This window comes from Cyclopterus lumpus, chromosome 17, assembly GCF_009769545.1.
Source record: "Cyclopterus lumpus isolate fCycLum1 chromosome 17, fCycLum1.pri, whole genome shotgun sequence".
In the NCBI taxonomy this organism is placed as follows: domain Eukaryota; kingdom Metazoa; phylum Chordata; class Actinopteri; order Perciformes; family Cyclopteridae; genus Cyclopterus; species Cyclopterus lumpus.
This window is the reverse complement of record NC_046982.1, coordinates 8,236,273-8,253,031: the sequence shown is the minus strand read 5'-3', so window position 1 is coordinate 8,253,031 and position 16,759 is coordinate 8,236,273. Positions and strand designations below refer to the sequence as shown.

The following is a 16,759-nucleotide window of genomic DNA, read 5'->3' as shown; positions in this document are numbered from 1 at the left end:
TGAGTGAACTGGGATCAGTTTGTCAAACTACTATTTCTAAGACAAAGAAAAAAGACGTTGTACTTTTAAAACAACATGGACAATAAATCCAGTTGTACGGATAAAAATAAAATGCAACAGCACCTGAACTCACATGGCGACACATCCATCTCTGTGACAACTTCTGATGAACAAAAGGAGCTAAAAGCAAATTGGAGCTGGGCTTTCTTTGTCAAATTAAACTCGACAAAGCCAAACTAATAACAGTCCGAGTTGAAGACACAGCCTTTATTTTCTTCTTTTCTGATGTGTCATTAACTAATAAACTCATTCAATTTGGATCTGGGACACAAAACATTTGATCACGGCTTCCGGATGACCTCAATATTTCCATTGTCAGATCTTGAGGCTTATGATTGATGATTATATCTGAAGGAAATCAGGTTAATGCAGACAAAATTGCTGCCTTGCTTGTCCCTTTGATGATTTTGCTCATAAATGTTGGGGTTTTTTAGTGTCTCCCATGTGACATACATGGCCGGGGAATGACCTTGATCAGCTGTCATATGAGTGGAGGAGCGGCTGATCTGTCCATTCAGCCGGGCATGAGCTGTCTATCCCATCATGCTTCCTTGACCACATGAGTGTTGTTGACCACAGTGTGGTCTGAACGCTTGATTGTGCTCAACTTCACTTTCAATACAATAATTTAGTGGTGATGGTGGCGGTGACGATTGCTCACAGCACATGTACTGAAAACAATGCAGCCGTTATTATGGGGATGAAGTCACATATCTACAAACAGTCTTTTTTGAGATGCTGCTTCTGCTTCTGAAAAAAACACTTAATTCTGGTATGAGCTCATACCCGATGATTGATTTAAATTGCCTAGACAGATATAATAAATTGTCAGCATACAGTGAAATAAGCTCTATGAAAACCTTGGAGAAATCCCCTTTCAACTTAATCTGGAGACTCTGGGTATCCTCTGCATCACTGTCTTCAGTCCTTCTCTTTACAGGCGCTGTGAGTTTCTGTCTTGTCAGCAGAGTCTCTTCCTCGCAAATACATTAGTGGATTAACAGTCTCTCACACAAGGTGCCTCCACATTATTCAAGGGTGTGGACATTCTGTTTCCAAAAAACATGCTGTCTCATGGGAAGCTAAGAAAGAGAAATAAATAGCATATAAATAATAAATAATGGTCCAGTGGCAAGATACAAAGTGTAGTAAGTATGTGTTCAGAAGTCTTGAGTTCTCCTATCTTTGAGCCTGCCGATAAATAATGTAAAATTAAAAAGAGAAGAGTTATCAAGTTGCAATTAGTGTTGTATAAAAACCCTTTAACAGCTCTATTCCCGGCAGGCATGTGCACGTACAACCAATATACGGTATTCACAGCTTGCAAAGTCACGTTTCATGCGGTTCAGCAGCCAAAGTAGTGAAAAACACCAGAAAGTCAAATGCACCCCTGATTCACCTTCCTGAACACAGGATGGAGATTTTAAAGGAGAATACATCTATTTTATATACGTTTTACATATTTCAATTTGTAGCCAAATTCCCCGCTCAAAAGATGTGTTAACACAGAAATAGTATCAGAGGTAAAACTGCGTGACACTGATACTCCAACAAAAGTAAACTGAGCCAACTGCAGCTGATTTCATCTTTAATGTTCATAACCGATGGAAAAATCACCACGGAAGAGTTTTTATTTAGCTTTGTCTCACAAGTTTTTTTTTTGCGTCGGCACTGTATCTGGCTTCCTCTCCACCTGACAGACAGGAAGGTGTGTGTGTTGTTTGTGTGTGTGTGTGCGTGTGTGTGTGTGTGTGTGATTACCACAGGATGTAAGATAATCATAGTTGATCTTTCCACAAAGTACAACACACACACACACACACTGTAGCCCCCCGCCCCCTCTGCCCCCCTGTGACTTTTTAACTCTAAAAATAGTTTTGCGCTCTGTTTCCACGTGTTCGCATGAGTTTATTGTGTGTGTAAGTGTGTATCTCCAGCATGCCCACGCACACACACACAGAGAAAGAGAGAGAAGTGAAGGACAGTCACGGTTTTGACTTGGCTCTGAGCTCAAAGGGCTGAAAGCCATCTGAACAGTTACGTTGTCATTAGCAGCTCACTTGTATCAGATATCAAAGAAGTGAAGGGCGACTCTGATGTCGGCTTGCTGTTTACCATCTGTTACTACTAGACTGCTTCATGCCATGTTCCGGTGTTAATGTGAGCTCATAACTGCGCTAAAAGGTATTTTAGCATTCATAGAAATCTGAGTGCTTTTTAAGTTGAGTTTTATCGAAACAACTGTTAGATGTTTGCTGCTGTGAATCATTTTTCTTTTAATTGACGTCAAAGTGTGTTTAATAACATTCAGATCCAATGCAGAATCTTTTAAAAATGAAGTGTCCTGTCAGGGCCACGCATCTCTAGAAAGTATTTGTGGCAATGCATTTTCCAGTTGATCCAAGGGGTGTGTGTGAATATATTTAAGAAGATAGGATCATTTTCTCAACCATTAAAGGAAGACCTCATCATTCAGCTCATCTGACATATTCAAAATCAGCACATCTGGACATACGTGGTTTTCACTGGACAGGAAGGGCATGACAAATATCACTATATAGTTGTAGAAAATGGAAATACCCAAGTAAAGTAATAGAGTAAAAGTACTTAGTTACATTTCACCACTGGAGCCATGCTGTCAGCAGGAGGCAGAAGCAAGTCAGTATGAGTACGCTTAAGAATTAAAATGTATACACAACCCTGATCTATAGCAATAGTGCAAAATAATTTAAGGGGCTGAGGACACTTACAGAAATATTCTTTTTCGAAAGTTTCTGAAAAGAAAGAATAGAAGAATACAAAAAGAAATCTAAAATGGGGAAAGCAGAAGGAAACAGGTTGTGGGGGACACCTGAGATGCTGTGAAAGAACTGGGAGTATTCCTCCTGAGGGAGACATCAATTTGTTAAGGATGTGGATGGGAAAGCCATAAACATAATACATCTCTGTGGTTAAACGAATGTGCAGATCTGAACAATGCATTAGGATGCACAAGGTCTGAACGCAGAGTCGTGGGAAGGGAACAGGTCGGATGCAACTGATGCACATGACTCAGGAGCGCTTGTTCCTGACTGGAAACCAGTGTGAGCCGAAGAAACCCTTCAAAAGCCAAAACCAACCCGCACACATTCGCACTTGGCCTTGACTTGCGGCCTTGGCTGGACTCCATATGGGGAGAGAGCATTACAATAGCCTCACACACACACACACACACACACACACACACACACACACACTGAAGGGTGCTGGGGGGAGAGAAAGCTCTCGAGAAAACATAAGTTACTAATTAGTTTAAATTGTCCCACATCAGTAGGATGTCTGGCAGAATTCCTCCTCTCCCTGTCCCCCTCATCTGTCGCCCTCCAGATGTTTGACTTCCTGATGCATTGACTTTGGTTTGAGTGCTGTTTCATGTTCTGTTGCCGCAGCAGGATATATTGTGGTTAATCATTAGAGAGGATGAATAATGAGCCCAGCTGAAACACCAAAGAGTAAGAAGAAAGACGCTGCAGAAAAACAGGAACAATATGTTAAACATGAGGTACAGAATGCGTGTTTTAATAGATTTCAAAGGCCTACATCTGTGTATAGAATATCTTGGAATATGACTTGGAATTCTGGAGGAGATCAAAATGGCAATGAATTGGATATATATATATATCGTTTCCCTGTATGCTCCTTAAAATGAGACTTCCTGAATAGGCAAACAACCACTCGTGACCACGTAGTCTCTGTCTTGAAGCATTATATCATGTATGCAGCCATCAAATGTATATTTAAGAACCTTTTGCAGGTTCTTGTTTTGCAATGAATAAGCAGAAAATATCAAAAAGCCATCCTGAGCCAGAGTAGCATGGCATTAGCTTATGGCTGCTTTTTTTTGGGGGGGGGGAGAGCAGGATTCAGATATAATACTCAGTGTGTCAGATATTTCTGTCAATGTTGAGTTGTTAGTCTGCCACCGTTATCATTGTAAGCTGCACATGCGCCGTGCTAGAATGGATTCTGTAGCAACGAGGAGGCTAACAAAGCAATGTTTGAGAAAGGCTGTAAACTGTTTTCAAACTCCAAATTGTTTTTTCTTCAAAAATGCCCAGGGTTGACAACTTAACCTTCTTTTTATGGTGTCACTGAGGCGGTAACTGAATTTACTAGAACGTGGACAGAAAATGTCAGTCTGGCGGCTGAAGAGTGGACGGCATTCTCCTTTGAGCTTTTAATGGGAAACAGAGGGAGAATCGTAAAAAGGAAACACACATTTCCGGTCGGGCTGGTGTGTGACGTACACAAGTGTGTGATGCACTCCTTAACAGGCAGGAATGTGACATCAGCAGCAGGATCCCGCATGAAGGATACACCACAGCCAACACAAACACAGACAGAAAAAGATGTGGCCAAGGGTCGGTGGAACAGTAACAGAGGAAAGGAAGGATGTCCCCTCTTCCGACTCCTCCTTTTCCATGCCACCCACTTGGCCTTACCTCACACTCCCATCCTCAAAGATGTTACAGACAACAGCAGTGATTTTTTTCTTCATTTCTTCCCGTAAATGTGAGTAACATTCCACCAAGTAAGCGTTGCTCACAGGGAACATAATAACTTTAACATCATCAAAAAAAGCAGCGTTGAAATGTTGAGCCTCGCACACATTTACGCATACTTACTCACACATAGAAGACACACAAACTCAACGTCATTTAGTTTTTGGCAGAATATTTTCCATAGACAGTCTTAAGAAAACCCACACACGTAAGTGGAGAGTGTTAAAGGATAGTGGGGGTCTGGATACAAACACGTACAGATCTTTATCCATTCAAGAGAGGAGGACATGGGAGCGGATGAGTAAGACTGATCAGTGTCAATGCTTTTAAATTTAAACAGGGATGATGCAATTTAACATGAGAATAAACTGAGTTTATAGCTATGACACATTTTCAACTCATGTAATTACAGCTTTCCATATCATAAAACCACAATAGACTATGTATATTTAAATACAAGGAAATTAACTAAGATAATTGCAGACTATACCATAACTTTATTCTTCTCAGCATAAAGGGACTTTTAATTTCTCTTCACTGTGAAGTACTTCTGACCTCGACTTTACAGGTCTTACACGTGTATCCTTCCACAGGGAATAATTTCAGACTTGGGAGTGGGTGGGTGACCTCACCATGTAAACATGAAGTCATAGGACATGTTAGGGGGAATTATCATTTAGTAAATGTGTGAAAAGCATGATAACACTTACAGTTAGCAGTACAGTTTATGTAAGAGGTTAATTACTGTGTGAATACTTATCTCTCTCTCTTTCTCTCTGTCTCTAACACAACCACACGCACACACACACACACACACACACACACACACACACACACACACGCACACACACAACATCACCAAAGAAAGAATGAGGGATTTCCTTTTCATTCTGGTAATCATCCACATGTGTAACATTTGAATCATCCTGTTTTAAAGATTGCTGCAGAGCCATTGAGCGTCACCATGCCGACCCAGACATGTCCTGTCATGTCACAGTCTCACTCCATTCTCTCATTTCCAATGACAAAGTGACCTCATTCAGATAAATATCTTTTGAAAGCTAAATTTGAATTGCTCGTCAGTAATAATTGATGACCCACTAAACTATGCTAATCGTGATTTTTTCAAACTATTTGCAGACGTGATAATTTGATCAGACTAAAAGGGAAAGAAAGAAGTGAGTTGGCATGTTACCATTGAGGCACAGTCGTTATACTATGAAGCAAATTATTTAATTCCTGGACACTACATAAAGAGCGGACCTTTACTGTGTACTGTAGAGGCGATGCAGTATATTCCATTCCAATAACAAATGTCAGATTTATTATTTTTTAGAAAAGCACAATTCATAAAGTGGTCAACTATAATAATAATATATGCTCATATCTCCTCTCCATGCTGAGATATTCTCTTTATTGCAAACAAGCTGCTGTTTTTGTTTGACGCATACAACACATCACTTCCAGCAAATCTGTGGGGTTTTGAATATAGGATGGATTGCAAATTCATTACATCCTTCTGTAAAAAAATAAAAGATATTCATGTGAAGGATTACAGTATGTCACAGGATAATAATCCGTTAAAATTATTTTCACTTGTATGGCGTGAACATTCACATGTTCAGAATACAGCAATACACCTCTGAGGCAAGAGGAGTGTGAGTGAAGTGAGATGAATGTCTCACGTGGCAATTAAAGATGTGAACTCAGCAGATTTCTGGCCTCAGAGTCAGGGAGGAGTCTTGTGATCGCTTGCTGGAGCTCCAGTTTCCAGAGTGCAATCAGGAGGGAAGTTTGACGCCATTTCACTCACTTTCAGTTTCATAGAGGAGCTGCCAAGTGAGTCCTGTCTATACACAGGAGGTTCTTTCCTTTTGTATACACACTAACGCGACACAAAACAACCCAGTACGGAGGCCGCGCTGCCTCTTTGACTGTGTTCATGGTTAGATTGAGCTCTGCTGTAAAGTATGTTTGAGTCCATTTTGCTCATTTGTATGTGCGTTCATGTCCAAATGAGTGTTTATGTGCACATATGTGAAATCCCAAGTCTATGTGCATATGTATAATATACAATATATATATATATATAAAACTGCACATGCCTTTTCGTGGTATATTGTAGGAAACTATTACTTAGAACATAACAGGACATTTGTTGCCTTCCTTGCAGTGATAATAAACCAGTCCGACAAGTTTGCAACAGTGATGCGATACTCTTATTAACGTCATACTTTTCCAACTATTTTCTCCTTATCTGAAGGTAAACTCTCAGTTGATACTCCATACAGATCTAGACTGGTAACAAAAAAACAACAATTTGTCCAGATTGTTGATTTTCTCTGTGCATCTTTCAATAAATACAGCAAAATATGCACCATTAAAACTAGAAAATGAACTGTTTTACTCATTGATTACATGTTAGAATTTAAGTTGCATTTCGGAACAATAATCCACTTTCACGCTTTGATGAACAAATGATATTTAATACTTTGAATTACGCCAGTAGCGCACACCAGATGTTTACATCTGTTTGACGTGAAACGTAATGTGCGTGTCTTCTCAGGTGTTGCCTAACATACGTATTCATTCTGTGCGGTTGGCAGAAGAAATCATTTGCTACAGTGGCGTGATCAATAGCGTCGTCAGTGATGTGGCGGTAAACTTCACAGAAAGGAGACACAGGAGTATCTGGAGTCCACACTGAAACCGGAGTCAAGGTAAACCAGTCCGCCCCAGACTGAACACTGGAGGCCCAATGACAAGACTTTATCAGGCATACCTCCGGCTAACCTTGTGAGTTGGCACGGTCACTCAAATTCATTTCCTGTGCTTCCTGCCACGTGGAGCTCGATCTCATAAATGCTTTCACTTTAGTGGAAGTTCGAGCTACTTGCCAAGACATCCATAGAATAGTTAGTAGACACAGAAGTCAGTGAAGGACATTTAAAAGTTTGATTTTAGCAATGAAAACCAGGGTGAGAACAGAACGCCATCACCAAAGTGTCCGCGTCTACCTTTGGCAGTGACTGTAAAGCTCTCAAGACACATTTAGAGGCTTTTTAATGGCAATACCTTTTTGCCACTAAAATGTGTTTTTATTAATCATTTATTTGGTATATAAGATATACTCTATTCACCCACTGGTATTTTTTTCCCCCCAGAGATTAGGCACCAAGTGGTAGCGTGATGCAGTATGTAGTGAGCAAAGTGCAATCATAATTACCGATATGTTAAAGGAAAGATAATAAAATAATCAAATTCCTAATGTCCTGGGAAAAGAAAACTTTGGCAGGAATGTTTCACTGAGCAACAACGAGTGCAAAATGCATTAATTTTCAATAAACTTTATTTTTGTCCCATTTTCGCCCCCCCCAAATATGTTTCATACAAAAGGTGATCGGCATTGAACATTTCCTTGCGTCAAGACCGTAACATTTACACAACAATAAATAAAAAACACACGTATAAATAAAAATAAATAAATAAACAGGACATTATGTGCCAAAAAATAAAGACTCTTCCGATTTGGCAGATGGCTTTCACAATGTTGGGTTTTTTGAAAAACACATGTACATAATACTTGCATTCCAGATCACAGTTTTTAGGATACAACTCTAGGTCGAGAAAGCAATGTATACCGATAGGGAATACAGTACAACAAAGTACAATGTTTTCTTTTTTCCTTAGTAGATATTACTGGGATATATACACACACACCGATGCCAGTTGTTCTAAAAGCTTATACCAGGTAGTGAGTGTAGTGCTAATGGACTTACTTCGAAACTGTTCAAAGTACTCAAGTAAATCCCACCTGTAAAACCCATCTCGCATCTTGTTTGTATCCAGCTTGACATTCACAAAGGGTTGTTATTGCACTATACAGACATCCCTCAGAAAAGGCACTTTTATCCCCCGCCCCCCCTCATTTTCCAACCAACAGTTTTGTTAACCAGCATGTGTGGCACACACATTCAACTACTGTATTGTGAATTTAAAACTGAATCATTTTAAAAACCAACAAAGAAAAATGCCTTATGGTATATAGTTAAAAAATTAATAAAATATAACATGTGGTAGTAAAAGGTTTCACTTTCCAGATGAATTTACAAAAAAAAAAAAAAAGTGTTGCTCCCATAGCCCCTTCAGTATGTCGTGTGCCACAGTGCAATGTGTTTAACAACGAACAAAAAGACAAAGTGATGTTGGATCAGAAGAGGTACATTTTCCAAACCGTAGCATCACCATCAAAATAAGGCCAGGAATGTAATTTGTGCATGCAAGGTCAAGATCGTAGTGTGATCCTTTAGTTGCCTAAAATTTAACCAAAAATAAATAAATGTGTGTGCGCCATAGTTCAAACAGGCCAGAAACCAACCAAGGGTAGGAAGGGTCTCTTTCTCCAATCAAACACAGCTCTTCCCAAAGCAACTCTGCTGTAAGATCAGTTCCAATGAAAGTAAACTGCGTAAATGACCTTGCTGCTAAAACACTTTTGGAAAACAAGAGCCTAAAAATAATTCCAGCTGCAAGATTATCCTTGTTCTGTGGCAAGCAAATAAGACAATTTTAGTGTTTAGATAGCTTTGAGAAACCATGCCTGGATTATCGGCTATCAGGGGAAGCTGAAATGAAGCAGTGGGTGAGGGAAGGTAATTGAGGTGTTCATTTAGGCATCTGCCTGGGAGGGATCCATCATGTCAGGCCAGGTAGGAGTCTCTTATATTATTAGGTATCAATACCTTCCGGGTGGATACCTTTGAGGCAGAACCTCGAGGCAGAACTTCCTGACTGCTTGATCTGAACAATCAGCTGCCTCAGCACCAGTTAGGAAAAGAATATTAGCTCCACTCCTCCGAGCAGCCTCCGTCGGCTCGTCTCGGCACTGCCTTGAGAAATGTTATCAGTCAGGCTGCCTCGAAGGCTTCTGCCGATCCGGCAGCCTGGAAGGCACCGAGCTGTGCCCTCAGGCATCCGCATGGTGTTGGAGAAGCTGGACCACGTATCGCAGTCGGTGTCTCAGCTCGGAGGTGCAGCCCATCTCATTCAGCATGCTGAGGAGGTACGTGCATGAGACGCGCTCCCGGCTGATGTAGGTGAGCAGATAGGAGTCGTCCGATGACTTGCACAGGATGATCTTGGTGTGGTCTGCGTAGAAGTTAACCTGAAAAGGGAGTAAAAACATGTAAGAGGAGGTCCACAATCCAAAGTGGGTAAATGGCTTTTCGCATAACTTTGTTTATAGGGCTGCATCACTTGATTTATTTGTGCATTTTAAATCATCTAGGACTAGAATGAATGATCTTTTTCTAACCTGTAATGTGCCATTGTTGAAGAGCATGACAAGCGCATGGTCCGTCTTCACCCACTGGAGCAGCAGGGGAGGACAACCCGATACTTGATCCTCACAGTGCAGATCTCCACCCTGAAGGACAGAAAATATTAGGTTTAGATCTCAGGATGTCACATTTTTATCTTAATCTGCTTTGGAAGTTGTCAGCATGCAGTCATTTAGTATCCGATTAATCAATAAATAAAATAATGGCTGCTCATACCTCCATAAGGTTTTGCTCCATGTAGTTAGCCATGAGATCCACAATTTGTTTCTGGCCATGAAGCTGCTCAGGTAGCGAGTTGGCAGGGAACGTGAAGTGTTTGTTGTTGGGAAAGCAGTAGTGGACCGTCCTGGTGAGGGAAAGGTGAAGTGTTACGGTTTGAATGGAGACAAGACATTTGGGGATTTTAATTCAGGATCGCCAGCAAAGACTTTGAGTCTCTCGGCCGAATCTAGTCATAAAGGTAGTCAAGTGGTTTTAAGCACAAGTGCTTATGGTACTTACTTGCGTTGGTCACAAAGACTGAGACGTGTTCCCTCATTGAAGAGCACGCCGATGCTTTGGTTCGAGAGCTGGTAGCCAAAACCATATTTGTTTGAGTAGTCGACCCATTTAGTCACCCACAGGAAGGACTGAGGCCTGGACAAACAGGGCGGGTTTCTAGTGGCTGGAGAGAGACGAGAATGTATTTTAGGGACTATGGAACCATTTCACAGCATACTGATATCGATCCAAAGTAAACGGATGACACAAAGAGTTAGGTTTATTTTTCCAAAGTTTACACATGTTCAAAAAGCTATGAGCTTTTAAAAAAGGTGCTCTCGGCTACATGAGTCAGCACATATTCAGAGGATGTGAGGAAATGGCAGAGGCTCCGAAAAAAAGATCTGGATTAAAGTTGAATGATCTGCGTCATGTGAAATTTAAGGCAACAGAGTTCATGTTGGAGGAAGCAGCATTTCTTTGGCGTACCGTTTCGTGGCTCTGTAGCTTTGAAGCTGCGACTCAGCATTTCCATTTATCGCCTTGTGGTTAGACACATCGAGCTGATTTGCCAAACACAAGTCAAACAATTATTATGCTTTGAGGGCAAAGTTCCTACCTGCAGGCATGGTGGCCAGGCAGCCGTTGAGAACTTTCAAGGCCGATTCAGACACAGCTGCAGGTGTCAGGACATCCTCACATGCTGGAGGGAAAAAATATATAAAAGAGCTTTTAAAAACATAGACCAGTGAAAGACCAAAGGAATTAATAGGGCATGAAATATATACAGTAAATGCATTTAAAAGAAAAGTATTGGGGGGGCCTACGTTCTGTGCTGCTGGCCTTGAAGGAATGAGACATTGACTTCCTCGATGCCTCCTCAGCAGGAGTCGGTTCCAGCGGCACGGAGCCGACCACCTGTCCGATGGGAGCGGGCTCCTGAGAAGCAAAAAAAAAATTAAAAAAAATCATTTTAATTTGATTAATAATTTCATGACAGGGGAAACATCATTTTGTTTTAAAAAAGGTAACAGCAGTTAAGAAAAGCCACTTGAGACACGTCCAATTAGTGGATGCACACCTGCGTGTCTAAAAATAAATTTGTTAGACCCATTTTAGTCAGAACGGCTTCTAGATCCTGCTACTGCTTCACTGGCAGAACTATTTGTAGTAACAGTTTACTTGTTTTTAAAAAAAATATATATGCTGCAGGTTTGATGTGTACTTTCTAATTTTACGTTAACATACGTTTTTTTTTAAAAGTAATATTGTGGCGATCCATTTGCCAGCATGTCGAGTTATTTTTCCTGCTTTTTCTTTTTTAATAAAAAGGGTTTAAGGTTCTTTTGATGACTACTTTAAATCAGAATGTGCTCTGTGACTGCAACCTGGTTTCTCAGCTCATCATCAATGCCCTTCCTGTTAATAAAAGCAACTAGACCGGTTTGATTAGGGATTGTCCGACTGAGCTTCCTGCTGTTGTGGCATTTAGTCCGAGCTCTGGTGAGTCAGTTTTAAATGACTAGAAGAAGTTTGTAGTAGGTTTAATTATCCATGTCGTAGAGAAGAAAGGGGAAGGATGGATTTAGCTGAAAAGTTAAAGGTTTTCCAAGATACCGCAGGGCCAGTCTTTCTTTATACCTTTATAATTAAAACTATAATTCATTGTTCAAATAATATAGCAGTCCAAGCTGGTCTTTGCAATGCTATTGGGGTAAACTACCATTCATAAGTTAAAAAGACAGTTCATACCCAATTTCCATGGCAGTGCCATTTAAAAAAAAAAAGATAAAACATACTGCAAATATGTACAGCTTACTTCAAACACAGAAGGAAAGGCCATCATCTGTACCTCCAGATTACTTGTGGGACTTTATTAGCACCTGAAGCTACCCTACTTGTGTTTACAGTAAACGAGGCAGACTCTGGACAGATAGAAAGAATAGATGAACTATGTACCTCATCGGGTCCCACCGTCTTGGAGCTGATCTGCCTGTTGATGGAACATTTAACGATGCCAGACACCAGCTTGGAAATGTCCTTGTCATCTTTTTCCTCGAATGGGATCTTCTCAACTGCAAACACAAGATTTTTGCATTGTAGTCACAACAAATATGTCGTTTTAAAAAGCCGACGGCGCTTCAGTGGCATGCACGGCCGAAACTGACAGCAATCCGGTTCTTCAGTTTGAACATCAGATCTCGTGAGACAAAACCAGATTGCCGAGGTGACATTGCTTAGTTACATTTGGGAAGGGACAAATATGTAACCCAACAGATGACTTTCAAAGAGATGATAGTCTTCTATTGTGTCACTTGACTGCTGTGCTACTTTACCTTTAGCCTTCTTCTTGCCAAAGAAGCTCTTGGCCATTTTAGTGAAGAATTTCTTGGCAGGGCTGGGGGGGTGAATCTCTGGCACCATCACACAGCTGCTGGGGGGAAGCTTATCAGGGGTGAAACCCTGGAGGAGGAGGAAAAAAAAAAAGACAGAGGATGAGGACGATGTAAGAGGGACAACATGATGATGCATCAACAGATTTTAGTTTCAAGTACCATTGTCCCCACTCCAAATAAGGATTTTAATAGGGATTTTGATCTTCAGCGAATGACAAACGTGTCAAATCCCATCACATGGTTTCTTTAAATTGACTAAATAAGCTCGACTTTTGGCTTACTTTGGTGAAGAATTCGTGGTTGAGGATTTGATCCAGTGCAAGTCTGTCGCTGGGGTTTTTCTGCAGGATGCTTGAGATGAGTTTCTGTGCGGCGGGGGAGAGCGAAGACGGCAAGTTGTACCGAACATCCTTTATACACTTGTAGGTCTCCTTCAGGTCCAGAGTTTCAAAAGGAGGGTTGCCGCACATCAGCGTGTACCTGAACACAGCAAGGCAACCATTGGTCAACTCAAGATAGAAAATGGTTCAGACCAACAAAAAAAAAATAATAATGTAGTGGCTGGGTACCACGTCCTCATTCCCACAAGAACACGGCACTCACATGACACATCCGAGGGACCAAACGTCAGACTCTGTGCCGTGGCCCTGTCTGTTGAGCACCTCAGGGGCCAAATAGTTGGGAGTCCCACAGATTGTTCTGCGAAAACACGAGTACAGGATATAAGTGCCTTCTGCTCTGTCGTTGCATCATGCAGACAAGGAAGTAGTGGTTGAGGTATTTTTTTGTTGTCTTCTCTGCAGCATTCATTCCACAGGAAGGCGTCAAACTGGTCTTGCAACTTTGCTCTAAGCATTCAACTGCCACTTGGAAACCGGTTTGGTTGGGTACTTACCGAGGGGAAAGTTGTGGTCGCAGGAATGCGTTTAAGAACTGACGCAATGGTTTTAAAGCAATGGGTGCGCCTAGAAACCTGGCTTGGACTGTAATGCTCAGGTTTTTGGAGGTCATGTTTAGTAGCCAATGGAGCAGCGAAGCTTTCTCAAAACTCAAATGTTGGTATAAATGACCCTAAAAATATCACCCTCTTCAACCCTCTGCTAGAAACGTATTAAAGTATATAAAAAATGCATACTTTTTCCTCAGCTCGACAGTCTCCAGCTTGGCGGCGAGGCCAAAGTCTCCCAGCCGCAGCTCCATGTTCTCGTTGACAAAGAAGTTGCCTGAAAAAGAGACAAAAACATTTGGCCAGTCAGCATTCCGCAGATAACATGCGCCTGCCCAGCAAAGTCACGGCAGATTCCTGGGATGCTTGTCGTGTGCGCCGGCCGCCACGTTTCGGTCATATGCGCACATACCCAGTTTGAGGTCTCGGTGGAGGATCCCTCTGCTGTGGATGTACTTGAGGCCGGATATGATGTGTCGCAGGTAATAACGCACTTCTGGCTCCGTGAGCGTGTGTCTCGCCTTCCAAATGTGCGCCAGGGACTGCAGGGACAGAGCAATGAGTGAACCCCGGCGTCCATAAGTGGGACTGTACAACATTGCCACACACACACACACACAGCAGCAGTAGAATAGAAGGTATACGCTGCTGCCTGGGACTCAATAGTGATTAGGCTTCCAATTCATCTTGAGTAATATAAAACATTTTTTTAAAGTGTGTCTATAGTCTATAGAAAGCTGCGTATGAGCAACACACACAGTGCAGACTGTTGTCCTGAACTCACCTTCCGACTGCAGAGCTCGAGGAAGATGTAGATGTTATCTTGGTCTTCAAAATGATGGGAGAATTTCACCACATGCTTGTGCGACAGTGTTTTGTGGAGCTCGATCTCGTTCGTGATCTGTTCAGATTTGACAATCCGTAAGTTTTGTGTGCGCATTTCAATAGCCGACGCAATACAGATGTCGAATTCAGGTTGTGCAGTGTGCAGGGGGCCTCTCTGCCAGACGTAAACAAGCCCCGTCACGTACCTTGTCCCTTTGGTGGGGTTTGGACACTCGGCTCTGTGGAATCACCTTCACGGCATACATTTTGTTGCTGGAGAGGTCCGTCATCTCGTAGCATCGAGCGAAGCCACCCTGAGGGGAGACAAAGCGGGCGGATCGGTTAAGAAAAGCAGCAGGTTGGAAACCTGCATTGGCCATAAATAATGTGCCTCAATGACGAGTCTTTGATCCGAAGATCAATAGCTGTACTGCAATCAAAATGATTTAGCCAATGAAAGGTCGGTGTGGAGGCAAAGGTAATCAATCAGGGGGGGAAGGAGACAACATATCCGGGATTTAAATGTATTCAGCGGCATAGTTTCATAATCAGGGTGATAAATTGAGCATTGTTTGTTGCCCACAGTGTGCTTCGATATGCTTCTAAAAAAATGTTATATATAAAAAACTATTGTCGTGTTTCTTCACGCACATTTCTAGATTGCCATCAAGAGTACACATGCTTGAGGACATGAAGGTTGAGGCAGACAGAGCTGCTGCTGCATTCATTAACCGTGAAACTGGCGGAGACGTTTCCAGCTCTGCGGCAGGCAGAAGACAACATATTGTTCTATATGTTGTCTTCTGCCTGCAGCGTATCGATGACCGGCAACATGTTGGTACAGCTTCTCCATTCATACATCGCACACACATGCGCCGTCACAAAAACAACCATTACAGCGGCCCCTGCGAGGAGAGCAGAGGCAGAGAGCCATTGGTTTTTACTGTCGTCTGAGACGGCGTTCAAATGAGTGGATTCTTTTGGAGAAAAAAAAAATCTTCCATCGACTTTCATAAAAAAAAGGTGTTGCCAATCATGTGTGAGCCCGCGGAGCTGGGCACACCTTGAGAGCCTGATTCATTCAGTAATGACACGCACAGCAGGGGGGGGGGGGGGGGGGGGGGGGGGAGCATTGGTCACATCCACCACGAGGTCATATTCCCGCATTAGTGTCACGCCTGGAATATGACTAATGATTCATTTTTTTTCCTCCTTCAAATCACAGACAGTTTCCGCGTGGACCTCAAGCAGCGGCTCGTTAGTGGAGATTCTAGAGCAGCCGTTCGCCTCGGATGACACGACTCCCGTGGTGAAGGGACACAAGCACATGTAACATGTAAACCTCCGTACCTTTCCCAGAAGCTTCCCTTTGCTGTAGGATCGTCCCGTTTTGGAGTCGGTCACCACCTGAGCCAGCTCCGGTTTAGTTTGTTCGGCTTTATTCCTGCTGGTTTTCACCGGGGCTGCGGGCTGTTGGGGTCCACGCTCCGGAGCAGGCTTAAATAAATCCGCATTCATGGCGTGGCACGAAATGCGCTGCGCCGCGGTGAAACAGCCGGTATCCATGAAGCGCAGTGGCGTAAAGAAAGCTCGCGTATATAAATATCTCTCTCTATATGTGTGTGCGTGTGTGCGTGTGTGTGTATCCCGTTCGCGTATTGGCTCAGTGGGTCTGGTGCGTAACGATGAGTCCGCCTCGTCCAACTCTATCCATCTGGCGTGTCTAGGCTTTGCGAGCCTATATAGGCGAGCGGGGACGTCACGTGGCAGGGGGCGGGGCACTGGTGGAGAAAGTCCAGAGGATTTGCTCTGATACAATCTAAATAAAAGAAAGAAGAAAAAAAAGTATCTTTAAGAAAACAACTCAATTAAAAAAAAAAGAAGAATCGATTCAACTCGAGGCCAATAACGCGCTGTCAGCCGCACGTCATTGGCCGCGCGTGTCATTGATCGTCATGTTTAAACTCAGATGCGATGATCAGTGTGGCCGAAGCAAAGCGCGATCACTTTAACCATACTGTTTATTCTAACAGCAGATTATCTTTATTTGTACTCAAACTGTTTAATTATATAAAGGAGCTTGTGTCCACGTGAATAACGGAGTATACCTTTAATACTGAGCAATGAGATAACTTAATGCAATATTGTTTTAGTGAGACATCTGCACAATAA

At 42.3% G+C, this 16,759-nt stretch overlaps 1 protein-coding gene across 1 annotated transcript; it reads right to left on the bottom strand.

Moving 5' to 3' along the window:
- Positions 1–8,172: 8,172 nt before the first annotated feature.
- Positions 8,173–16,297, bottom strand: plk3 (polo-like kinase 3 (Drosophila)). Its single transcript, XM_034555625.1, has 15 exons — positions 15,938–16,297; positions 14,794–14,901; positions 14,547–14,663; positions 14,175–14,304; positions 13,952–14,039; positions 13,420–13,515; positions 13,098–13,296; positions 12,757–12,883; positions 12,380–12,495; positions 11,248–11,359; positions 11,040–11,123; positions 10,442–10,604; positions 10,157–10,286; positions 9,916–10,026; positions 8,173–9,765 (listed from the first exon to the last, which is right to left on the bottom strand). The coding sequence occupies exons 1-15, from the start codon at positions 16,151–16,153 to the stop codon at positions 9,568–9,570; spliced, it is 1,995 nt and encodes a 664-aa protein (XP_034411516.1). The 5' UTR covers positions 16,154–16,297; the 3' UTR covers positions 8,173–9,567.
- Positions 16,298–16,759: the final 462 nt, after the last annotated feature.

What these genes read in the sequence shown, in the direction of transcription:
- plk3 (XM_034555625.1), bottom strand. Translation starts at nt 16,153, where the DNA reads ATGGATACCGGCTGTTTCACCGCGGCGCAGCGCATTTCGTGCCACGCC. An exon ending in CAAGGCCAGCAGCACAGAAC is followed by an intron (nt 11,124 to 11,247) that starts GTAGGCCCCCCC and finishes TTTTCCCTCCAG; the next exon opens with CATGTGAGGATGTCCTGACA. An exon ending in AGTCTTTGTGACCAACGCAA is followed by an intron (nt 10,287 to 10,441) that starts GTAAGTACCATA and finishes TTCCCTCACCAG; the next exon opens with GACGGTCCACTACTGCTTTC.